Here is a 25,654-nt window from a genome sequence, read left to right on the forward strand (position 1 = left end):
CAATATTCAGAACGGCTCATACCGGCTTTGAGTGGATATGTAACACTGGTTTGGGACTGTTCTGTATGAGAACGAAAAGGTCATGTGAGTGGCCAGAACAGTAAGACAACTGTTTTTTGTATTTTGGTGCTTAACTAGTATAACAATCCCTTATTAGATCTCCTGAATTACAATTTATTTTCATCAGAACAACATGATCATAGCACAACGCCTGAATGTATGCAATTTCGATTTTTGTCGCACTCGTTATAGACGACAATTTTGAATGAGCAGAAAAGTAAAATAATTTGAATGTAATATTTATTTTTAAACAAGATTTTATAAGGCTTAGATTCAAAATTATTCAACGTATTTTCAACGGATTTCATTTGCTGAATTTGCTTGACTTTTGTCGTAGATACTAGAAGAGAATCCGGGATACTTAATTTAAGTGCAAGTCCAAATCAACAAAACATAACGCTTGAATGTATTTAGATACAATTTGTTTATCTTTGAGGAATAAAATAAATATATTTCACTTCGTTGTACAATCAGTTTCAAATATAACTTGATGTTGGCAGTGTGTAGACTCCACTCAAGAACAAGCATAAAACTCCACCGGTGAGTGACACTGGGATAACAAAGTTCCCACTGCTAGCTCTCACTCTCTCGATTCTCCTGGACCGGTGTGAGTGACCCGAGCAGCGGGCGAGAAACCGGTGCGGCCAACCAGCCCACCGCCAGGAAGTACGATCACGCAAAACGCACGTCAACCCCACGTTTATGCTCGCAGCATACCGAAGCATCGCGTTCATTTCAGTCTCGTGCGTCGTCCCGTGCGGTCGAGAAAAAACGGAGTGTTCGCTGTGTGTGACCGAGTTGGCAGTAGCCCCCCGGGTTCCGTAGTGTAAATCCATCGTGTAAAAGCAGTGTTTCTTTTGATCTAAAAACAGTCTGTGTGCCATCGTTCGAGGGAGCTTTAAATTTAAATTTATTATTTTTTGTCCTCTGGCTTCTTCGCCCTGCATCGGTTCTGGTAACTGGTGTGCCGGGTGATTTAGTCGATTTTACCCTTGTCACTCGCTCCGGCGTGAAGCAATCGCGTGGAAATCGCGAATTTCCGACACGCGTTTCCGTGCGGGGAACGGAGTCGGTCGGAGCAATATTGATTTTAACCACTGTGCCCACCGGAACGGATAGTTTCTTCCCTCTGTTTGTCTAAATTCGTTTAGTGTTCTTAGGCTTCTTCCATTTCCCCGCATTTTATTCCTTATTGTTTGCACTGTTGATCGTGCTCCTTCGTGGTGGGCTGTGGTGTTTTCTTTTTGCGTCCAATTTAAAGTACATCCAACCTTGAAAGGGAAAAAAGTGCCGGTCGAATGTGTACCGAAGAACCGAGTAGCCGGAAAAACGTACTTCAAACCTTGGGGTAAGGGGTTTACGCACGGTTCCCTGCCTGAGTACTGGTTTTGTTTAATAAATATGTTACTACAGTGAGTGTGAACGACTATGTGTGCTTTTGTGTCTGTATGCTAAAGGAAACATCTGCAGCGACTGGAATAAATGCAATAAAACCGAGGAAAATAAAACAAAACACACACACGAACGCACGCACACGTACAATTCAAAATTCAGTGCCATTTGAATGATCGAATTCTCACCATCTTGTTTGCTTGTTCGTCCGTCTTGTGCAGGGAGCAGCAATCCAGGAGTCAAGACACACAGCATAAAAAAGCATAAATAAATAATGATCTAGTTGTGCCCGCGAGCCAGCCGGAAGCAAAAATAAAAAGGGAGTAAACGCATTTGAAAGGATTACGCGCGGCGCGTCTTTACTTCGCTGTGTAACACGGCGAAAGTGCGTGCAATTGTCTGTGCTTGTGTATGTATGTGCGTAAGTGAGTGTAAGTGTGTGAGAGTGAGAGAGAGCGAGAGTTATTGGTGTTTATTGCTTTTCGTGAAGTGAAGTGAGCTTTTTTCCCCTCGTTCAGTTCGTTTGGGAGGTTTTCGTTCGCTGGTTTTTCCCTCCCCACAACACATCGTTCTTCAGCCGCCTGCTAGGAAAGCAAGGAAAATCCCGAAGGTAAACACTGTGAAGCTTACACTTTTCTTTTTCCCTCTGAGGATCAGATCGATGTTTATCAGTATACAAGCTGCGTGTATGTGTTTGTGTGTGTGCGAAGGGTGCGTGACGCTGGGACCTAAATTGTTTTCCCAACACTCTCCTCCTCAAGAACCTGAGGAAGACAAAAAAATTGGGGAGAAAAACAGATTCAAAGCCCTAGCAAATCGACTCTGCGGTTACTTTGGTGTTTTTCGGAGCTACCGAGCCTGCCGGCTGCCGTGGAAAGTGTCTTGTGTGGTGAAGCAAAATAATTAAACACCACAGCCAACCCGACCGCGGCCACCCTTCCGTGTGGGGATGATGTCACGGCTTCGTTTTGTGAGGATGCCACTTGAGAAGCTCATGTCGTAAATTGTCCCAATGTTTATTTACCCTGGAGATTTTCCATCATCACTCACTCGATCAAAGTGTGCCGTTTGGTGAGAACGGTTAGCTTGTGGGAAGGCGAAGCGGGCGCGTTGGGTTTGCTTTGTTTAGAGAAATTGATTTGTTTTGAGGAAAAATTTGTAAACATTTTCCCGTGGACCGCACGGATGGAATTTTGAGGAAATTTTCATTCGAAAATCTAATGAAGGGAGGATTTTTCGGAATACAATTAACGAATAAATGTCTCTTAAATTAGCCTTAAAGCGAAAAATAAGAAAAACCTTCAAAATGCCTCAAATTTACCTTGAACTAAGCATTAAAGTGTCTTACAGGTTTTGTGTTTTATTTAAATTTAATTAATTTATCTTATATCCTTGTAACGACAAATTTATGGAATTTTTTGAGTATTTTTTAAACGAATCTTAATTTTATATTCAAAGCTATGAACAAAATGTCCCTTAAAAAGCCTTACTATTTAAAGGACCATCTGCAAGATTGTTCCCAAACTTGAGGCCCTTTCAACGCCCAAACGTCCTTACTCAACTTAACACCCACGTGTCAATAATGGCAGTGGGCTCCTTTTGACCTTTTCCTTCGGTGGGTGTTGGATGTTATCCCAAAAAATCATAGACAAAACCTGGCAAACGTTCCAAAAAGCGACGTGTTAATCTGTTTGCACCGGCAAATGGTCCTAGACATTGTAGACCTAAACCACACCAACACACACACACAACACACACACACGAAATTAATTTCTTCGCCTTGAACTAGGGTTGTGCGGCATGTGTGGTCAATGTGCATGGGCTATCGCCCTCCATCATTCAGCCAACACTTGCTGGCGGAAGTAGTTAGCAACAAAACAGCACTCCTTTACCCACATTAGCATGCACACACACACACAGTATGCTGGGGGGCAGTTTGGGGCCCTTTTTTCCCTGTGCAGAGGGTTTCCTTTTATATTATTCCTTAATTTATTCCACCTCCATTAGTGATGATTACTCAAAAACTCTGGCCCGGTATCCGGGATGATCCTCTCCAGCACTGGCTTTGGTTTGCCTTTTTTAATTGCTTCACACAAATTCACCTTGTTTTCTTCCGTCTTTTTTTTCTCGTTCAGTTGGTTTTACTTTTATTTACAACCTTCGCTCGTTGTGTGTACTGCGAGGTTCTAAAGACAGGGCACACAGAGCAAGCAACAAAAACAACATACAACACGATCGTAATAAAACGGGAAGCCTATAATTAATTCGGCAAAACCCTTTAATGCTGATGGCGAATGAATAAAAATCGCTTCCAGAGTACAAGTTTCCTTCGCCCGAATCCTTTTACATTACGTTTCCTTATCCTCCTAGTACCTGTCGCGCCACCCGCTCTTCCCTTTGCTGCCGCCAACAGCATAAAGCGCTGGGCAACTTGTTGATGGATGTTGTACTAAAACCACAACAGCCAACGGTCGGATTGTTGATGATGACCTCAGCACACCAACGAGCGGTTGGCCCCTTAGAACAAGGTCACGAAGGTGGGTGGGGGAAAGAATCACCCCCCCCTTCTTTTTTCCTTCTATTTTTTCGTTTCATTCTTTTCATTCCTATCCCTCGAGTATCTTAAGCATTCCTCAAGAAGCGGGAATGAGAGAAGGAAGCGCCGAAATGAAACGTCCAAATTGAAATGGCCATCAAAAAATGTTTCCGAATGGAATGTCAGGCTCAGTTCATCCTCGGAAACGTAAAGCAGGAAAAGGAACAAATTAAACCACAACCGTACGGGGGGAGGAAGTCAAGCAACAAGGCAACAACGCCAAGGCGGCTCGGTAGTAAACGATAACAGGCAGAGAAAAATAATTTCTTTTATACGACTCATTTGTGAGGTTTGTGATATCGCGCAGTTTTTTTCTGTTTGGTCGGAGTCCCCGGAAATGGGACCGAGATTGGCATCAGGATCAGGAAAACATGCGTTACCGTGTGTTTTTTTTTTCGGGTCCGACAAGTTCTGGGCGAGCCTCAGCCTGGCCCAGTCCCCGACGCGCACGGCGGGGAGTCAGACTTTAAATTGGATTTGATAAAAACGGTCTGCGAAGGGTGCATTCATTAAAAATGTAATTTGGATGTGATACCTCGCCACACTATTTCCTCTTGTGTCTCCCTCTCGTTCTTTAAGTTGGGAGCCAGCCCATCTAGACTGAGAGGGTGAAATGATCCGAAACAACAGCAGCCAAACTGAACTTTGAACAATCCTAATAATGCTAAACATTTTATGCATCGTCTTCTCCAAACTGTCACCTAAAACCACTGTTTTCTGAAGAGGGTAAGCACACCTTTCCGAGCTGTAGTTAATAATAAAAAATTCAAATAAAGCTGGTACCTCCTATTTGTTGCCACATAATATTGGGATTTAATGAGCACTTCAATACGAGCTCGATTCATGCTTGAAGTCGTATTTAAAGAACCTCATTGGACAGCGGCGTTTGGTGTGATGAAGCGCACGAAGGTTAGTTTTAAAATTAAACTCGCCGCTTTTCTTACTCTCCCTCGCTCGCAAAAGAGGTCAAGGACTTTCGCTGAAACAAAGTAAAACGAACGCAAATGCGATTCTTTTTGTTATTTTAAAATAAAATTACCTTCAAATGAAGTTTTGCTGTTACTGCACCGGCGGACACCCACTAACCACTCCGGTGCTAACCTCATTTTCGCTGTAATAACTTGCCTTTACGCTGGCTGAAAGGAGCAAAACCCCCTTCGCAGAACGAAAATTGGTTGACATTTGCCGGGGCTAAAAATTGCAACGGGATTGAGTGTCTGTTTGGGATGTGTGCGAAAAAATAATGTCTGCTCCTTGTAGCTCCTCCTTCCAGTGGGCTAGAATAAATGAATCTGGGAAAATGAAAATGTTGGATTTCCTTCGTTTTCCTCCCCTGTTTCATTGGGATTCTCTATCACGAATGAATGTCCGGACCTTCATTTGCACGGCTAGTCAGGGCCGCTATTACATGGCTCAATTGTTTCATCATCATGATCTTCATTAAAACTGGAGAGTGTACTGAGCTGTGTCAGCGGTCCACACGGTCGCTACAGAATAGAATGAGGAATGAAATTAGGAGCGAAAGCAAGCATAATGTAGTGGTGAACAATCCGCCGGCCCTTCGAAGCACATTAAATACCTTGACGATGAGGATGGCATGGCGTTGGTTGTTTCTCCTGCCCGGTGAGACTGGAAGAGGAAAAGATGCTGAAGAACACCTCACTGCAGAACGTTCCCAAGAGCAAGATGCTTTCAAATGTGATGTTCGGCCTTCGGTTGGGAAAATATCCTCTTTTCCAAGCGATGCAACACCATTCCCAAGGGATCATGTTTTCCTCCCCCATCATCCCCTTCGACCACACCAGGTGCGGGCCCGGGCCATGCGTCTGTTTGTCATGTTTTGCTGTTACTTATAAAGCTCTTTCACTTCTTTTTTCTGTCCCTTTTTGTGGGCTCTGAGTTGGGGTGGAGTTGTTATCAAATTAAAAACTTGTTCCCAAGCAGTCGGATTCGTCTATCGGCTGGACGGCGTTGTGGTCGCTTCTTGATAGCATTACACCGCGATCTGCTAGGCCTTTCAGACAAGGGGAAAAAAAGAGAGTGAAAGAAATTAAGCTTGCCTCACAGCTCCAAGATAAGAATAAGGGAAGAAACCCCTAACAACTCTGAAACTCTACTCCACTGTAGACACTGGACTCCAAGAAAAAGGGACACAAGCTTCCGAACCTCAAAGTTCGAGATGCACCAACACAAAAAGAAAAAAGAAACAAACGGTTAGACGAGTTTGTCCAGTGGAGAAACTAAATCTTTTCAACTTCATAATCACACCAGGCCTTGTCCTTGGATGATTTCTTACAACACCCATGCATCAAGTGGAAACGGACACCCCGACGTTCATTCATGCTCACGCCCAGCGAGAGGATCATTCGTTTCAAATTTATTAATGGTGCCAGGCGAACCCTTATACCCGGTTAACCAGCTCGTTTCGGCTGGCGCAGGTTTTACGAGCCCTGTTCGCTTTTGTTTGGGGCGCAAGAAAAAGGGCTTCAACTGCACAGGGTAGCGAGATAATCGTTGGGCAATAATCGCTCGATGAGAAACTTATACGACACCTGCTGAGCGGCACCGCATGTGAGGTGCCTTTTGTGGAATTTATACGCCTGTCATAAATGGTGTTCAGAGTCGGTGAAGCTGGGCGAGGACTATTTATGAGATCTTGTTTGTTTCTCACGGGCTTGTTTTGGGACACAGATTTCTCTGCGCTAGTTGGTCGATTTTCCCTCAATTTCCAGATACTTAAATTTATTTAAGCGCACGACCATCGGGAAAGCGGTATAAAACCAAACACCAGCATATGGCCGGTAGTACGGCTTCATCATTAACATGTGCAAATTTGGGCGAGATTTAATTAAAAGCGAATCCATAACGTTACCCTTACTTCCTTCCAGCCCAGTCAAACCAACCCTGGCCACTGTTGTGGGTTTGTCCGGGGTTGATCGCAAACCGTACTGCTTGCTTAGGGCTGCCGGCGTATCGCGCCGCGATTAATTAATTGATTCCCGTCGGGGCGGAAATGAGGAATAAAATGTGCTTTGAATAAATTACCCATCGATGCCGCGTGGATTGATATTAAATTTAAACCTTCCGTCGCTGACGACATCGACGACGGCGACGCCGGTGAAGGCTAGAGCCGTTGATTATCAACGAAGCTAAGACTGTCAAATGGCAATGTCAATGGCGCGCGCGTGTGTTAGCTTTTTATATATGAGTGGAGCTAGGTGCGAGCATAAAATACTGTGCAACAGCACAGCCCGTCGCTACAGAAATTTACGTCTTCTTGCGGTGGAATATTTTATATTCTTATTCTTAGCCACCCGGTTGACCGGTTGCAGTAAATTATTAGTGAATGAGTGCGAAATGGCCGCGTGCGGGGTTCGTTTCATTTATGGCAGGAAAGCAAAAGATCAAGAAGCACGGTTCTCACTAGTTGGAGTTTATTGATGATGAAGACATAAAAACTGTCGGAACAGGCGCATGAATCATCCGGTTTTATGCGCACGAAGGGAAATGAATGGGTTATATATACTTTTTGCAGCAAATTATGCCTTCCTGTCTTGTAGCGGTGCGGATGTCACATGGTATTAATAGTTTTGACGTGAAGAGCTTTATTGAAATCAACATCTGATTTAAAAACATCTCAGATTTCAAATAAATCATATTTGTCATTTTATGATTTATTGAACCTCTACCTGTAATGAAGCATATAAATCATGAAGGATTTTATGTTTTCTCATACAAAAATGTTGAATAAATTTTATGCTAATATTTTTTTGAAAATTATTCTGCTAAGACCCTATGCATACATTTAGGCGTGAAAATTAAAGATTAATTTAAGGTGCATCGTGGAATATAGATATTGTAAATAAGATGAAGTTTTAACATTTCAATATATTGATATTGATATTGAGATATTGATTTTAATAACATTAACCCTGAGCGATAAAAATTGCTTACATGAGGAATTCAGTTACGGAATCCTTTATTCATTGTGCACTCGTTGTCATCATTTTGCTATCACATGAGTATTTTTCTTATTAAACTTTTCATTATTTTTTAAGTTTAGTTAAAATTCCATCTGTTTAAAAAAAGGGCTTAAAAAGCTCTTGTAAATAAAAAAAAGAATTTTGTTATTGCATACCACGTTAAAGAAATACCACGTGGAATAGAAGACATTAAATTTTGCTGTTGTTCTATTGATTTAACAAAAAAACACTTGAAATATAGTTAAATTTGCATATTCAAAGCATTTTAACAACGATCAAGATGATCGATTGATTTTAAAAATACTAACAGTCACACCTCTCGAGGAAAATCCTCCTAACTATTTATGTTACGCATTCTGTTGCAAACTTTATTTTCCTTCCCAGTCGCAGCTGGGTTATCCGTTCGCGTTGCATAAGAATCATGTTACGACAGCTGGAGTTCAATCATTCCCTTCTTTAGAAGTCACCCGCAAGACGACTTACTCGGCGCTCTCGTGACTCGCCGGCTTCTGTGTGTGAACAAATTATTAATAACCTTTTGACGTCGATTAACACCTTTCCGACACACACAAATATGCACTGATTAATTGACTACGGTCGGTCGGGGTTCCCTGTTTTTTTTCTTCACTCGGGGCGTACCACTTTCGCTTTTTGGACGAAACTGATTCCAAGGTCGTGCAATTCCATTTAGCGACCTTTGACTGCCGTCGTCGAACACACAATTGCTATCCCGTCGCGTAGGAGGCGTCTTCGGTGGCTTTTCAAAGCTCCGAGGCACTTTATAATCACTCTAGCACCGTTTCGGTTGAAAATCCGGTCCCTCTCTCTGCCTGCTCCCTCCGTCCCCGTTAGCTCGTAATAATGCCTCGGAGATCGAACGGGCACGATCCGGCTAAACAAGGCTCCCTTTTTAAACGTGCCTTTTTGTGGCCATTCATGTCACGTCGCACAAACGTCATCGGTCGGTTTTCAAACCCGACAGCAAAAGGAATGTTTCACAATCGCGGTGACCAATTATAGGCTGATGCCGGGGAGGCCGGACCGGCAGTCTATGCCTGTCCGTTTATCGCCCTTCATCGCCCACCAAAGCCCACCCTTATCCTAATCCCAGCCTGAAGGTGCGATCCGAATCGAAAGCGCGCGCGATGACGTTACAACAAGAGAGCCTACCACCGGTGGGAAGAAAAGTTGAATCATGTTCGGCATTTTTCGGGCTGGCTTGCCTCCTTCTTGCTTCCCGGTGAGGTTCCCCGTGCCTTATCGCAACGTCTTGGTGAGATTCCATTTCAATGCGCGCGCTAACGAATGTGTCAATCAACTGCATCAATAAGTCAAACAATCGGCCATCGAGCGGAGGGATGATATAATAACATTTACAACCGATTTCGAACCGGTTTTTCCTTGGCAGAGGAGAAGGAATGTTTCCTTCTCGATCGATCGATCGTGCGGCCCAGAAGTGACAGAGGGGCCGTTTTTTTTTGCTCCATGTGTGTGTGTGTGAAACGCCGGTGTCCTTATAGAAATATTATCCCGCCATGGAGCTATCTGTCAGTTCGATCTGTCATAAAACGTGCGAACGTGTGTGACACAAACACGAGCTCGCACGAAGCACTTAACCCGTCAAACCGTTCATATGCTCGGTGGATGTTTTTTTTTGCCATCCTAGACAACTTTTGCACAACTTCTACCTGTCTGAATAATACAACAAAAAATAGTGACAACCGACGTTAGTTAAGGAAAAATAACGATACGACAACAGCAAAAAAACTATCCTTTCGAATAGGAGTCACAATGGCTTCCAGCTGTAAAAGACAGCATGTGTCTCTCCATTTTGTTGGGCACGAAAGGAAAGAAAATGGTTCAATCCAGATAACGATCCGGTGATGTGAAAATAAGCACGAGAGCCTGTTTTGTCGCTGCACCGTCACCATCACCACCACCACCACCACCAGCCGGTGCATACTCAATGTTGCAACACTTTCTCGAAATTGGATCGGAAAACGTCGGTGGCTTCCGGTTCCGCTTGCATGAGTTTTCTATTCTTTCCCCGCGTGGTTGCTTATTTTATATCCGGCTTTCCTTTTTTTTACCCCTAGCGAGGTAAAGGCAGAAGCTGGTTCTTCCTTTTGAAGATCCACGCTCGGTTTTTCTTGCGAATTTGTGTGTCATCATTGTAAGAAAGTGAGCATTGAAAATGCATAAGCTTTATTCATGCTAGGTTTTTTTCTTTTTTCCCCTTTCTTTCATTGGTTTCGGAAAATAGGGTGAACTTTTGTGTCTTACTACACTCAAACTTGCACACACACACACACTTTTACCAATAGCTACAAAGCATCCGAAAGAGTTGTGTGTGATTGTGTGTCGGTGGGAAAAATATTTTCCCCAGAGGCGTCGCAAAACTGGCGTCAAATAAGTTCCTTCTCAGGGTCTCAGCGTGCCCAGGCACACCCGGCAACTACTACGTATGATAAGGGAAGCATAACAATAGGCAGGCAGGCAGTCAGGATTAAACATGGCTTCATGGCTATCCCTTCTGCCACGGGTGATGATCCACCGTGATAGCGTAACCGCCCGAACCAGCCACGGTGAAGCGACCCCCGGAAAGTGATTGCTCAGGAAAATTATAAAACATTCAGACTTTCACCCTCTCCAGCACGCAGGAGTGCTGGCGTACCCGGCAACAACTCCGAAAAAGTGAAGTGCGAAGCAAAAGTTGGCTCATGATTTATCGCATGGCATCGTAGCGCCTTCCGGGCGTGTCCTCTTCCTGAGCCCGGCTCCGAGACTTCCTGACACCTGTGTGTGTGTTTGCAACAGCGAGATGCAACCCGGCTGCAGTCAGTCAGTTTTCCTGGCTGTCACAGAACCTGCTGATAGTGATATTACGGACCGGTGCCACCGGCGGAGCGGCGTGTGTTTTTCCGACTTGGAGTTTTAGTCGAGTTGAGTTGAAGTGAGATGAAAATTTCGCTTGATGTTGCTACGAAATTGGAGATGCTCGAGTGGTGACGGTGATACACTCCGGCAAAGATAGTTATTGCATTGTAGCCCGTAAGTGGTTTGTTTTTTTCTTCTGTGGAAGCTTATTATAGGGAGGAAAGCTGTCTTTTTTTGTTGTTGTTGGGATGCTTGGTCCACAATATGTTTGCCGTCAACCGTGAAATGGGATCCTTTTAGATGGATTTTAAGGGACATTGTTTGTCGGGTTTTCGGAGGCTTTTTGCATTTGTCGTACTTCATTTTTGGTTGGATCCGAGATGCAGAGATAGAGAGAGAGAGAGAGAGACTATAAAAATTACGTTAAAAACATTCAAAAACTTTATACATAAAAATGCATTTCTTGTCGTAAGATTTAAACGTGTTTTAAACGCCTGAAAGTATGCAAAGTTTAGGAGTTAACCATTTTCAAAGGAAATCATATAGGTGTTTAATAGGAAATAATTTGCGATTCATCAGTTCAATACTAATTATAATTGAAAGTATGTTCTAGTCAATGCATGGATTCACACGCCAGAAATTATGCAATATGAAGTTATTTTTCCCTAAATTACAAAATGCCCGCCTAGTGGCGTGCAAAAACGAAGCTCTGAGCGGCAAAGTGTTCTGGTAATCATGCCAGGATAAAGTGATTGCATACTTTTAGGCCTTGCGTACCTGGCCAACTCATCCTTCTCGAGATGTGAATAAAATGCTCATATCAAATAACAATTATTGGTTTATAATTTACTCTATCTTCTCTCGAACCCTTTTGGTTCACCAGAAATTTCATTTATATCTAACTGCTCACCGAGTCAATCATTTTCCAAGTTGGCAGCGAAAAGACAAAGACCCGGCGCACACCAATCCGTAACATGCAAAGCATTTCAAATCAAAATCGGATTTCGATTGTAATCCTTTCTGCCTTCCGACGCGGTGCGGCTGCTAAGTGAAACCTTCCCACAATCGGTATCAAACTCACGTCAGTCATCAAATTCTCATCCTTCAAATCGTTAGACTGAGCCGGATCCGATCGTTTGTAGCATGATCAGCGTCAGAGGATTACACTGACACATCCACCGCAAAGGAGCACCGAGTACTACATGCGTGTGTGTTTCGCTGTGGGAAGGAAGAACCAGACTTCCATTTCTTTCAACCGTACAAAATGATGGACGATGGGTCCAGTTTTTTGTTTTCGTTTTATGATGCTTGTTTCTCGAAAGCTTTCCGCCAGATAGAGAACCAACCGGTCGGCACGATAAATCGTCCGCTGCCGGAATGGTGCAGGTGACAACGGTGAATGGTGCTCAAAAATAAACGAAACCAAACAATCGCTCTGTCTCGGGCTCGTTCTCTTGGTCCGTGCACACAAATGTCATCGCGACATGTTCCCTGGCTAACTAGTCCATCTCTCCAGGCAGTGGGGGAAAGATTAGCTTTCACCCGTAAAGCTTGGAGTGGGTGAGATTCTTTTCGTTTTCGCTATACTGATAAACATCACCCACGCTTTAGTTGGCTCCGGCGATGTCCGTGTATGGTCCGGAAGATCCGAGGCCAAAGCTTTGGGATTTTATCCTGGCAGACCTTTTGTGCGTGGTCAGAGAGCTGGGAGCGAGATGAACGGAGGAAACCCGCACCGGGTAAATGGACGGGTTACCGAGGGCGAGGCACTGAACGGAATACCGATTAGCCCAATCTTGACAGCTGGTTGGTGGTTAGGATTTTCCACCAAAGTCTCAAGCACTCCCGGTCTCTAATGCTCCACCATTAGTTCTCCAACATGACACCGGAACGCTGGTCACCGGGCCACTGAGGGCGATTGAAGCTATTGGGAGCTGTCAGGGCAAGATAAGCGCTACGAGCGGCCCTTATGGACATGGACAAATCTACAAATCGAGAACGGGCCCACGCACCATTCGCCAGACGAATGGGGCAAATTAAAGTTAGTTATCTTCGGCAGGCTGCTTGTCGGTCGGATGACTTTCTACCTTCATTATTTAGGTCTCCTTTCATTCCGGACACACATGACACACGATAGGTTACGGAAGGATCAAGCGAGGTAGGCAGGGACCTTCACCGGTCCCGGGGCCACTCTCCCGGGGGTGGGAATAAATTAGCTCCGCACAACAGATGGTTGGATGGCGCAGATACGGACGCCACAAGTAATTCGTTTGTGCAGATTTCGGGAAGCATTAGCGTGTGTTTTGTGTTCTCGCGTAACGTGTACGGCATACGGTTTTTGGCAAAGTTAAACTACCCTTCGGAGAGAGAGAGAGCGAGAGAGAGAGAGAGAGAGAGAGTTGGATAGCACGGTCCAACTCGTTAATGGGTTACTCTATCTTGTCCTGCTGCTTGTTAAGTCCTGCATACCCTTACCCCGATGTACAGCCCCAAAAACGGGCTCCGGTAGATTAGATAGACTTCTGAGGAAAACGTAGCCATCGTAGTGTCGTGAAGTTCGTTTGCCGGATTAAGAGGGTTTTTGTTCGTCGTTTAGGGGTTCGTTTCAACACCTGCGCTCGGTGTACCTTCCCTGGGGGTGTCTTTAAGCGAACGGGGAATTATGAATGCTGCAGACGGAATGATGAACACGAAGTTCGAGGCGGGTTTCGCAAGCAATTCATAATTCAATCATTCGTTGGATCAAGATGTCAGGGCTCGAGTACGTTGAGTCGCACGCTTCGGATGGTATCTGGCAGCAAATTGAAGGCGTTGAAAGGTGGGAAAGAACTGACTTAACAAGCTTAAAATTACTGCTTTTAGCCACTGGGTTATGTCGAATGATTATCATTCTTAGCTCCAAAAAGATGTTTCGCATCAGCGCAGCGATTAGCGTCCAAATGGTGGTGGAAATTATTCGTAATGGAGACGCCATTAGTTGGGAAGGAATTTTTGGTGCTGAAGGCTTTGGGAGTTTATGCTTCACAGGATGATTATTATTATTTTTAATGATCATTTTTTTCTCGACTTATTCTATAAGTTTTGGCTTCGAACAGTATTTCTCACAATATTTTAGCGACAAAAGCAAGAGTAATACAACTTTTCTTCAGTAAATTATTATTATCAGTAGTTTGAAATTGTTTTTAGATATTTAATACTGAATTTCCCTTTTCGTAAAGCATCCATCTTAAGAAAAAAAATCTTACTTTACTTACTAAGAATTGAGCTTTATTATATTCCCTTCACGAAGGAAAAATGTTTAATCACTTAAAATAAATCACTTCCATTTATCAACCCTTCATTCGTTCGTTTGCTAAATGCCATTCTGTCCACCAAGTGCACTCTGAAATATTTGCCATAATTTATACCCCATCTCATTGACTTTCCGAAAACATGGCTAAACCACTCCAATTCCTCTGCACTTCATTCACTTCTCACGAAGAGAGAGCGCAAAAAACAAAACGCACCTTTAAATCATTCCCACTGATTTTGGCATTTATTTTCAATCACGTAAGAAACATTGAAACAAAGGCCCCACGAGGGAATGTGGGATGCGAAAAAGAAAGCAAACCCTGGAAGTCCACACAAAAAAAAAAAAACTTCGATCCTTCCGCGAAAATGGGGCCGGCATTTGGGCAAGATTGTATGTGTTTGTATGTGGCGACTTCCATTCGTTGTGCCGAAAAACAAAACAAAAATCTTCTCCCGAAAAAGAAGGAAAAATCCCGACCAGAAGTAACTTAATCCTATCTGCACCACGCTTGCACACACCACCACCACCTCCACCAGCACCGCCTCCTTACACCCAATTACGGTTGATTTAATGCTCATCGTTTTCTTTCACTTTTCCATCGCGTTGCAATTATGAGCGCGTTGCGTTTGCCAGAAACGTTGCTGAAATCGAAAGCAATTTATTATCTTTCACGTTCGATGCCCGTTCGCCGCAAAGGAAGCGCATTTGCTGATCGTTCCACTTTTCTGTTTCATTCTCTGGTATTTCTCCTTTCAGTCAGCAGCGTACGCGTTCGTGTGGCGTTTTTCCCGACAGAAAAAAAAAACATATCTACCCAGCGGGAAAGAATCTCCCCATCAGCATCTCCAACGACGGCCGAAACGTGCGTTGGACTGGTGGCGAGTTGCAGTGCACCGTGAAGAAGAACGGGAGTTGCATCAGTTTCCCAGCGTCCACAGCGGTTCTGTGTTGCTACTGAGAAACCAGCGTCGAACGCTAACCGACACCGACGACGACGGACAGCATCAAACATCGAACGATGGGAGCGCAGTACGTGCTGTTTGCGGTGTTGCTGGTACCGCTGAGTGGGCTGATTGGGGGTGCGTACGGTGGTTCCTGCCGGGAGGCCACCCTCTGCTGCAATGGGCGCGACTCGTCGTGCGTGGTGCAGAAGGCACCGTTGAACGCGATCATCGAGGACCTGAACGATAAGCCGTGCTACTGCGATCACGCCTGCCTGAAGCTGGGCGACTGCTGCGATGACTTCAAATCGCACTGTGGAGGTAAGGATTTTTCTTTACTGCTTTTCTGTCCGTGGGGAAAATTATATGGTTGGATCAGTCGGCTGTTTAGGTGCACCGGGGCGAGAAAGAGAGAAAGCGTTACAAACGGATTGAAGTGTTTAATGTGATTTGGTAATTTGTAAAGAAGCTTCTTGGCCGTGGAAACGGTGGCAAGAGAAGCCGGAATGATTATATGGTTGGTAATGTGAAAAGAGCACTCAAAGTGTTTTAAGCAGCGTTGCATTATGAAGCCGTATTACGGACGTGTGCACTACTTACACACTTTTAAAAGGTAACCATCGCATTACGCGATACAGTTGTTACAGTTGTATTTAAATTGTGTTTATCAGACAGGATTTTGACAATATTTTTGTGATCAAACCTTCTTCTTCCTTGGCACTACAACATCGCGAGAGGTCTCGGCGTGCCATTTCTGGCTTTCTGTGACTTAATTTTACCCATAGTAAAGTAGCCAGCCCAACGTACGGGGAGACGGTCTGGATGGGATTTGAATTTGGACTGCTGTATGAAGACCAGCGTCGTTTTTGCCTTAACAAAACAAACAAAACAAAATGAATTAATTATTAATTCGAACACGATAAGTACTTCCTATGTCATTTTCCAATTACAAACTGATATACAGTATGCACCATAATTATACGACCACCTGAAAATTCAAAACATTTAATTATTGTTCAAAGAACAGCATTTAAAATCAAGCATTCGGTAGTTCGCAGAAGTGGCCAGACAATTATTGTTATGAATTTTACAGAAATCTTAAAAAAGAGATAAACAGTTAAATAATTTAAATAAAATAAACTGTCTTCCTTACTTCTTCAACAATTTATTTTTAAAGATTTTTTTTTTTTAATTAATTGAACCCATACTTATGTTACACACAGTAATAACGATTGAAGATGCTTTGCAACTGAAATGTTTTGTTCTATTTTTTTGTCATTTTACACAATAAATACTGGTTAATAGTTCTCACTCTCTCTAATTTCACTCATGAGCCTAATTTTAACCTATAAATCAAACTCTCCTCCCTATTCGCTCGTGATTAATTGCAACAGATTAGCGAGAAACTGACCGCGTGCAAAATCTAATCATCCATCAATCTTGCGTTTCACAATTAATCAGCCATCGCTTGTTGCAGCGCACAACACCTGCACACTTACCTGCAAATCGTAACGCAAAGTGATTAAACATCCTTCCGTCAGTTTTGTTCGCGGTCTATAAGCCTCTAACCCTTCCGGTCGATTAGCTGGACGCAACATTACGCGAAACCGTGATTTGTGCGTTGAAATGATAAACCATTCGAGGCAGAAATGTTTTCCCAAAACGTAATAAACCCCTTTTTCCCCATCGGGCGGAATCATTGATTCGTGGGCTTTTTCCCTTCTCCCGTTGCAAATCCGATCCATTAATCCTTTGCCGATGGTGGTCGGAGGTTGGAGGATACGGTCAGCTGAAGGAAGTAATTGGAAATGGTGGACTTGGGTAGGAGAGCGAAAAAAAAAACAGGATTTGATGCGTCGGAACATTTTTCTTCCTGATCGATCCTTGCGGGGTTCGATGAGTATCCTAATAGGAGTAGTTTTTTTCTCTCTTTCTCTCTTGCTTAATTTTCCATCCCAGAATCCCAACTGGGGAGTTGGTTCGTTTTTTTTTGCCAATCGACCAAACCAACGCTATGATTGCATAATTAATCGTTATGCTGAGCTATGAATCACGCGCGTACGCGCTACCGCAGCGGAAAGATCATAAATCAAGCACTCTCGACAACGGGGCATTCCCCTATGCGCCACTTGGAGGGAGAGAGAGAGAGATAGTCTCTTCATATTATTTTTAGTAAATTTTCCACCCATCTAGATCGCTGTCTATCTCGCAGCGCTACTACCTAGGGACTTGTGTTGCACTCTCGTCGATTGATTGCATTTGCGGATCGCTATGAAGCCTCCGCATGGCTTCAATATATTGCAACAGCCCTCGATTTAGACCAATTTTTTTCCCTCCCAAAAAACCGCTCTTTTGCGTGGCTAAAATAATCCCTGCATCGTATTTGAATATGCATCAGGCTAGTGAGCGGCCACAAAGCGGCATTTTGAAACTGGGCGTGTGAAAGGAACGCATCACAGCGTTAGCGTGGGCCTCATCCACGACGACGACGACTTCCGCCCAACATTATCCCACATTATTTATGGAAATTTTCACCATTCACGAGAGCCACAATTTAGAACCACATAGAAACATACACACACACACAGCCAGATTTGCATCGGGATGCAATTTCGTCAAAACATTTGCCTTTCAAGAGGAAGCGAAAGCGTAGAGGAAGCACCCGACCCGAACGCGAAGTGCCGAGCGACAGGAGGTGATTGGATGGAGCTGACGCTTTTCCAAACTTTTCCTTACCTTTTTCCGAATCCGATGGGCGGTGTCATAGTTTATGAATATGTTGATGCTTTTCTGTACCTTTCTACACCATCCCGAGCTGTAAAATCTGATTCCAACCAAAAAGGAAAAAAAAAGCTCAACAAACTGAAACCGTCGTGCAAATTTCATCCCCTGGCACCTGGATCGCCCCTTCGCTTCTCCACGCTACTTCACCCTAATAATTTAGAATAAAAATTCAAACAAACCACACCATAAAATAACCATTTCCGGTCCTAACTAACTTCCTTTTCTCGTGGAAAGTGTTTCGAGCTTTTCTTCCGGGGTCCGGGCTGACCAATGGAAAGATGAATATGGAGGGCTCGTTACCATCAACCATCAACTTCGTCATCGTTGTCATTCGGCTGCTCTCCACCACGCTTTTCGGACAGCAGGAGGTTGCGTGCGAGATGACGAAATGAAATTCATGGAAAAATTCGTTGCAGCGATTGCGTTTTTACTCTCCCTCTCTCTCTCTCCCTCACTTGGACTGGTAAAGTTTTCCGCATCTAGATTGGGACCCTCAGAAAAAAGGCAGCAAATGCCAAAAGAAAAACCTCGAATATAAATGAAAATGGTAATGGCCAGCATTGGGAAAGTGAGACAGAAACAAAAGGAAAACTCCTTCACGGCCAAGAGTTTGCCCCTTTTCTGTTGCTGCTAAAAAGTTCAACTTTCTGGTCCTGGGGAGTGATGTTTTAGTTTTGGCGCTTTTTTTTCGATAAGAACGAAACAGAGAAAAAACGTAAAGGTGATTCTAAGAAGGAGAGGTTTTTTTTTCAGTTGCTCTTCTATTTGTATTTGTTTCTGTTTTCATTAAAATGTTTGGTCACTTCCTGTCCGCAACCTGTGAGCGGTAGCTGGGTGGTTGCAGTTGTACACGCGTTCTTCTATGAAGGATATGGAAATTTTTACAAACAGACAGGTGTTAGTTTTTTGTCGGAGATGAAGGCCCTTAGATATTTATGTTTTGAATTTTCCTAGCTGGGAAAGTTTGAAGTTTAACTTTATTAATTAGTTTCGGTAACGGAAAAAAGGTGCAGCACTTTAATGTCTTTTTGGAATTTTGTTCAGCTGGGAGGAAAATAATTTACATTTATAATTTAATAATTAAAAAAATATAATTACAGCCACCATTTTTTATTTACTATGGAATTTTGAGCTGAATATTTAACAAAACGAGAAACTCCTGATGGTCGCCTATTGCATGATCAATCGCTCTCTATTCCAACTTCTCAAGACTGTTACCCACCGTCGTGTACGACATTCGACTTTGCATACGAACAAAACCCCGCTCGAAGACATTTGTAAGGACATGCAAATATTCCATAATTCATCTACCATCCGCTCGCCTTCGGACGCTTAAGCGGTCAACCTCAAAGAACTGCACCCACCGATGGGCGTGGGAGATAAATGCATCCCGAGCGATGTGCAGCCGTACGTGCACAAAATGCTTAAGCAGTGCGTCTTCAGTTCGAGCGTTTGATGATTTGATGATGAGGACAACACCGAATGTGGGCGAGCAATCTGCCTTAACCATCTTAGAACCGCACAAAACTGGCTTCTGTGGTTTTGCCCCTGGAAGGTAGACTATCCGCACAGCATGCCGCAACGTGCTGCTGGGCTTTCGAAGAGGAAGGAACGCCTGCTACGACAGGAATAATAATAACTCAATATTGCACGACTTATACTTATTACATTCTCTTGCCAACGAAAATGTCTGTCCATTTGCCTTTTCTTACAGACCAAAAACGTACACAAAAACACAGGAAACAAATAATAAAACTTTCTGGCATTTATCGTCCCCCGTCGCGTTCGATAGGAAATTTGTTAGGCAAACAGTTTAACTCGAAGATAATGAAGATTGTTTTTCTCACCGTGTTTCGGGAGACACACGACGCAGCCGAGTGGAGTGGAAGAATAAAACTTCATCCAACAGCCCTTTCACCTATTCCCAGAAAATGCTCGCTGGAAAGTACAACTCTAAGACGCTCAAAACGGAAGGAATAGCATATTTAACATCTAAATTACACTTTGTTCTCCGCGAACGAGCGCCCTCGCTGCGTTGTAAATAATTTACGTCTGCAGTGCGCCTGGCCTGGTGCTGAACTACTCGAGCCGAATGGTAATTTCTCTGTCAGCGTTCACGCTGGTGCCGATCGTCTGCCGATCCATTCGTCGACGAGGTGACATGACCCGAACCCGGCACCGGAAGCATTCGCTCCTCTCCCCCCGAAGATGGGAGCAAATTACCAAAAAACATAATTTTCCCTAGTGTTGCCCTGGTGAATGGAGCGATTTGGATCTTGCCAACAACTTCTGTTTGGAATGTAATTTTTGTGTGTGAGTGTGAGTAAGAGTGAGGTTTTTCTTCGACTCTGTCTACTCGAAATGATTGCGTTTTTCATCTGCCTGATTCGGAGAAAACCTAGGCTAGGTTAGAACAACTTTCAAACACAGTTTCCGCAGTCTGGAGCGTCTACGCCTTCAAATCAACCCAAAGCAAAAGAGGTGCCGGATACGACCAACTAAAACAAAACGATCGCAGCCCGTCAGGCGGAGTAGCACAACGAAAAACAACTACACCCCCCCGCAAAAACAATTCTTCGCACAAAAGTATACCACAAAACGGTTGGGGCGGTCGCGTCTTTAGGCTCATTTGCAATTCGTGTAAGTTGGCGGAGATTGCTTAATATACGACTATTGGCTGCATTCGTCGGTTCGGCTCCAACGGCCTACACTAAGGATGCGCCCTCATCCTCGAAGGGTGAGTCTGGCGTACCCATCGCCCGAACGCTGAAACCCACGGCACTTCTTTTTCTGGCGTTGAATTATGCATGATTCGTGTGCAGCTACGTACGTCTGCCTTTGCAGCATCAGTACGCGGTACCGCGCAAAACTTTGATAAACTCATCGGCTTAACGAGATAGATCGGTACCGAGAAACAATGCCGGTGACGCACTTGGGTTGATGGGCAAGGGGGTGTGTTTTTTCTTTTGGTTGTTGCTTGTTTTATTCAAAGCTCTTGGCAAAACTTTTTAAGCCAGTTGGTTAAAGAAAATGTTGTTCGGCAGTTTCTAAGTAAAAAGCTTAAATTTTTCAGTAATTGTTTGTTTTCAATTTTACTAATGCATTAAAAATAGCTCCAACATAATGATCCGAAAACTTGCCGTAGGATAGGCTGTGAAAACACAATGAAAATATTATTTTAAGTAAAATAAATATTCTGGAAAGTGCTTAAATTCTAAATAAAACTAAAAACCACCTGGACAAAAAAATCTTCGCTTGGAAAAATGAGTTTGAAGTTGATTTTCCATTCCATCAGCTTCGTGTAGGTTTATTTATAGACCTAAGCCATTCGTAGTGAAGCTAGAAATTTCAACGAAAATGAGAAAATATTGCTGCAGCGTCAACTCTACGTTGTAAATCCATCGAGCGTCCGTAGCACAAACTTTCGTCATTAAATTTTTATCAAAAGCCTCCCATCTAAGCCTCCCCTTTTGTTCGTAGAGTTAAGGCAAATCAGCTTAAATAAATTCATTGTTTGAAGAATCACCCTCCCCCCATAAAAAACCCCCACATTATACATGCTACCCAACGGTATCGTACGTCACTTCTTTTATTTCTACTACTATTCGTGGCCCTATTTTCACCTCTTTAATTAGCCACTCCGGACACAAACTGACTAACTCTGGCCGCCATTTTCCATAGCTGCAGACAGGCACACTCAGAAAAAAACGCCAGAAGGTTTTCCTTCAAATGAAGTGCAAAATAGTGTCCTTTTTTTCTACCATTTTCCGCTCCTCATTCCGGCTCGTGCACTCGACGACAGTGTTGCCAGTGGTGAGCTCGCTGGTTCCCATTTTTTTCGGGACTAGAGTTTCCGTTTTTATGTCACATTTTGTTCGACTCATTCGACCGCGTGTGTGTGTGCTGCTCTTGTGGTATTACATATGCAACATTTATTTTACACACAGCATAGAAGCGGCGGCAGAAGCGCATACCACCCGGTTGGGATTATTTCGAAACGGCAAGAGGTCATGCCAGTCATGGTAGGGCACACCAACCAAGTGGTGCTAAAAGCAGTGCGTTTTTTTGTCGTTGTTACCATGACAGTTTGCGGTAAAATAAAATTACATCGTTAGGAGACTTATCATCCGGGACGGGAACGGGAAGTCGGTGCTGTTTCTACTCGCACCACAAACGGGAGTTACAGTTTTCAAAACACAAACTCTCTCCCTCGCTTCTCGTTCTCTTTCTATGTCTGTTGCCATCATTTGTGATGAATGCAATCTTATGACACACGGCCACATAAAATTAAAGTGGCTCACCGCTGACAAACATTAAAGCTTCCATGGTTACATGGCTTGTTTCTTCTTTTAATAAAACTTCACCCAAAATGGGAAATTGTAGCATGGCAGCAGTGATGAAAGCATAACCTTGGTTCAAGTTTTTCACACGAACACACACACACACACACTTTCACCTAAACACAGGATTAAAGAGGAGTTTCGTTTCATGTTGTTCGCCGTTGATAAAGAACCCATGCTGTACGTCTACCGGGCGCATCCTCCATCCATCCAGCCTGTCGGATCAAAGCAAGGCCGGTTACGGTTGCCATTGCCAATTTTATCGCTTCGTTGATTGTGCTTTTGCAACAGTTTTTCAAGCTGTTGTTTGGGGTTTTTTTATACATTTTTGTAATTTACTTTACACGTGGTCTTTTGTTTACGTTTGTGGTTGATGAGCGAAAAAAAAGGGGAGTTTTCATTCAACATTTATGCTCCAATCAAAATGTTATCATTGGATGTTGAGAATTTGGTATGATTCAGCCAAAAACCGCTTATTTTCATACTCAAAACATGAGGTTCGAAAAATTTTGAACAAAACATACTTTTATAGTCTTGAAATTCTGGCAACTTCCGACGATACACACAATGATGCTGATTGATAGAGGAAAACAACGCTATTTTCTTAACATTTTGACTTTGACTGGTCTCGGGATGCCATTCCTAACTTTCCTTGACTTGGTTTTTCCAGTAGCTGGCGAGTGAGTCCTGTGTACGGGGAGGCGGTCTGAGATGACATTGAATTCTCGGTCCTGCCGTGTGAAGACCGGTGCCGCTGTTGCCTCGGATACCACCTTATTTAGCTTCATTACATACAAGAACATTACATTTAAATATCTCTACCAATTTTTACTTTCATCTCTAAAGCCGATTGTTGTAGTTTCGACTGTCAACCCTGCCGGTCGTCTTTAGAAATGGCTAATTAATAGAAGTACTTCTTTTTTAATGGAGCTAAACGATTGTAATTCCTTGCATTGCCTTGGACTATAACATAAACTTCATTTCTGATTTTCTAAATTGCGTACCTTACATTCTGTGGGTAGGAATTGCCTGCGGCCTGTCAATAGGATCATCAAATGTGCTGGCAAAGACTTCACATGCATGCAATACCTGAGCACGAATCCAGATCCTCCACCCATACAACCATTCAAATAACGATACCTTCTGGAAATTCATTTCAAAAGGTTGCATTTTCTACCCACTCCCGGCACTGCCGTAAGCTTCTTCCATTCCTTCAAACACTCCACATCAGCGGAAACCACACAGGCCCATGTGCCTCGGCAAGGAAGTTACGATCCTCCGACAAGCTACTCGACAACCAACCCAAACCATACAATTATCACCAACCACATTGCACCACAAACATCGTGCTGCTGCCTCATTCCGAACCATTCCAGGTGAATCTGATTGATGAGGATTTAAAAGGAAGAAGGGGAAAAAAAACTACGGAATCAAATCATCCAACACAGAACACCATCGACCGAACGACTGTTGGGCCCGGCACTATCGAAATTGAATCGTAAATTGTGTAGATGATCCTGTCACTCGCGAGCGCGTGTTGGCGTGACGGCTGGCGTGCCAAAACGTGACCTTAGCGCATACGGCACTACTCCCGGCGTTAATCTCGCCGTCCATCAGAGGCACGGTATTAACACGCTCGTATTCGTAATAAAAATACGCGCCAGGATTTCAATCTTTGCTGCCGGGTCAATCACCTGATTGCATGCAACACGGTACGTCCGTTGATGAGGTGCTCTCTGCACACACACTCACGCCATGCTAATCATAATAAAGCGACTAGCCCCTTCAGGCTGGTATGGGTTTGTTCATGGTGCTGCAATGAAGGTAATAATATTTCATGCCTTGTAAAATGTAAAAGCTTCCCTCCGACTCTCGGCGATGTAAAGTCCTTCGCCGTTGCCAAAGCGCACGAAGGCACCGCAGGGCCGTGCGATGCAGATTTCCAAACGCCGCGCCGTGCTGTGTGAAAACACTCAACTGGGGAGTGTTTTGCCCGGGCAGCTGTCATAAAAGTTTATATCTGTCATTTCTGGCCGTCAACGGTGACGGGGTGCGGTTCCTGGGTGCTCTCTCTCTCTGCCGTGGACGCAGAAGCAGTAGGAGTAGCTGTACTAGTAGCCATCCGAACGTCAGTTGCATCTCCATCGCCGGAAGGTTTTTGTGTCTTTTATTTATTTAGTTTTTAGCTCTGGCGTCGTACGTCTAGCGAATGGGAGTTTGCATGCGCTCGGTCGGTGGCAATGGTGAACTAAGTGTCGATTATTGTTCATCACAATCAGCATCTGCATCTGGCGGAGCTACCGAGCTACCGGGGAACGTGGAAGGCCGGTGGAAATCCGATTTGTGCCGTAGAGTCTTCGTCTTCTTGTAGGGTGTGTGTGCATATCTTTCGGACACTGGCTGGAAGATGGGAATTTACGAGCTTGCCCGTACACCCGTCGGGACGGACCTAAATGTACTTGTGCAGTACGGCTATCAAGTACGTAAATAGCACAATAACGACAGAGGGAGAAGGCCCACACACTGCAAGAGGCATTTGTTTGTTCACGCTCACGGTACGAGCATGGCAAACAACACAGAAAGCTTTACTCTTCGCCTCTGCTCCAAGATGCGGACCAGTGTAAGTGGCTTCCGGTACACCCGTCACCATCCTTCACCGTCTCCGGTCATCCAGTTTTAGGACCGTTTGATTGGTCTGGGAAAGATCTGCATCCGAAGGGCTGCCCCCGGTTCGTGTACTCGCTCCACCAGACACATATCCTGGAGCACATCGAACATTACATAAATAATAAAACTCTAGAACAATAGCGAATTGCTGCTATTGCTTGTTTCCGCCGCTCCAGGAAAACGGCAAACGATCAAGGGCATCTTCACTTGCTCTTGAGCTGTCGAACCGACTCATTCCAGTTCCTGTGCAGTAAGTCCAAAACTACTTCCACTACCGGCAAGTTTGTCTCTGGCGCCGGTTCTACGGAATCGTGGCAAAACACCGTACCCTCGGCAAGGTCCATGTTTTGCTTTTATTTCGCTCGCTTCCATCTCCAGCACCTATTTTGTTTCCCACCAGTGACGGCTCCTTGACGATGTTGTCCTCACCATAATAGGCAAACATTTCTGCCATTACATAAAACTGCCACACAGACGACACCGCTCCTTCCCACGCTGCCGCTGTTACTTTCCACTGGGAAAAACACTGTCGAACGAAGGGCCAGGCAGTGGGAAATGCTTGAGTTTTATTGATCTCTTACCAGCGTGCCAGTGAAATATGTGAAGTCCCCGACCCGAGAGCGAGAGACAGCGAGATTTCCGAACAAATCAAAACTTATTACCAACCTGCTGCTGCTGCTGCTGCTGCTGCTGCTACTACTGTTTGTTATTGCTTGCTTTTG

At 44.1% G+C, this 25,654-nt stretch overlaps 1 protein-coding gene across 5 annotated transcripts in view; it reads left to right on the plus strand.

Annotated features, from left to right (window-relative positions):
* Positions 1–755: 755 nt before the first annotated feature.
* LOC118507139 (somatomedin-B and thrombospondin type-1 domain-containing protein) overlaps positions 756–25,654 on the plus strand; it is a 31,641-nt gene continuing 6,742 nt past the window's right edge. Inside the window, exons 1-3 of one of the 5 annotated variants that reach the window (XM_036045170.1) lie at positions 756–886; positions 1,674–2,062; positions 14,957–15,462. In XM_036045170.1, the coding sequence (XP_035901063.1) occupies positions 15,219–15,462 (244 nt within the window). In that variant the 5' untranslated portion in view covers positions 756–886; positions 1,674–2,062; positions 14,957–15,218. Of the gene's footprint in view, positions 932–1,673; positions 2,063–14,956; positions 15,463–25,654 lie in introns of all 5 variants that reach the window. The other 4 variants (XM_036045169.1, XM_036045171.1, XM_036045172.1 and 1 more) reach the window with 4 other exon arrangements.

Source organism: Anopheles stephensi, chromosome 2, assembly GCF_013141755.1.
Source record: "Anopheles stephensi strain Indian chromosome 2, UCI_ANSTEP_V1.0, whole genome shotgun sequence".
NCBI lineage: Eukaryota > Metazoa > Arthropoda > Insecta > Diptera > Culicidae > Anopheles > Anopheles stephensi.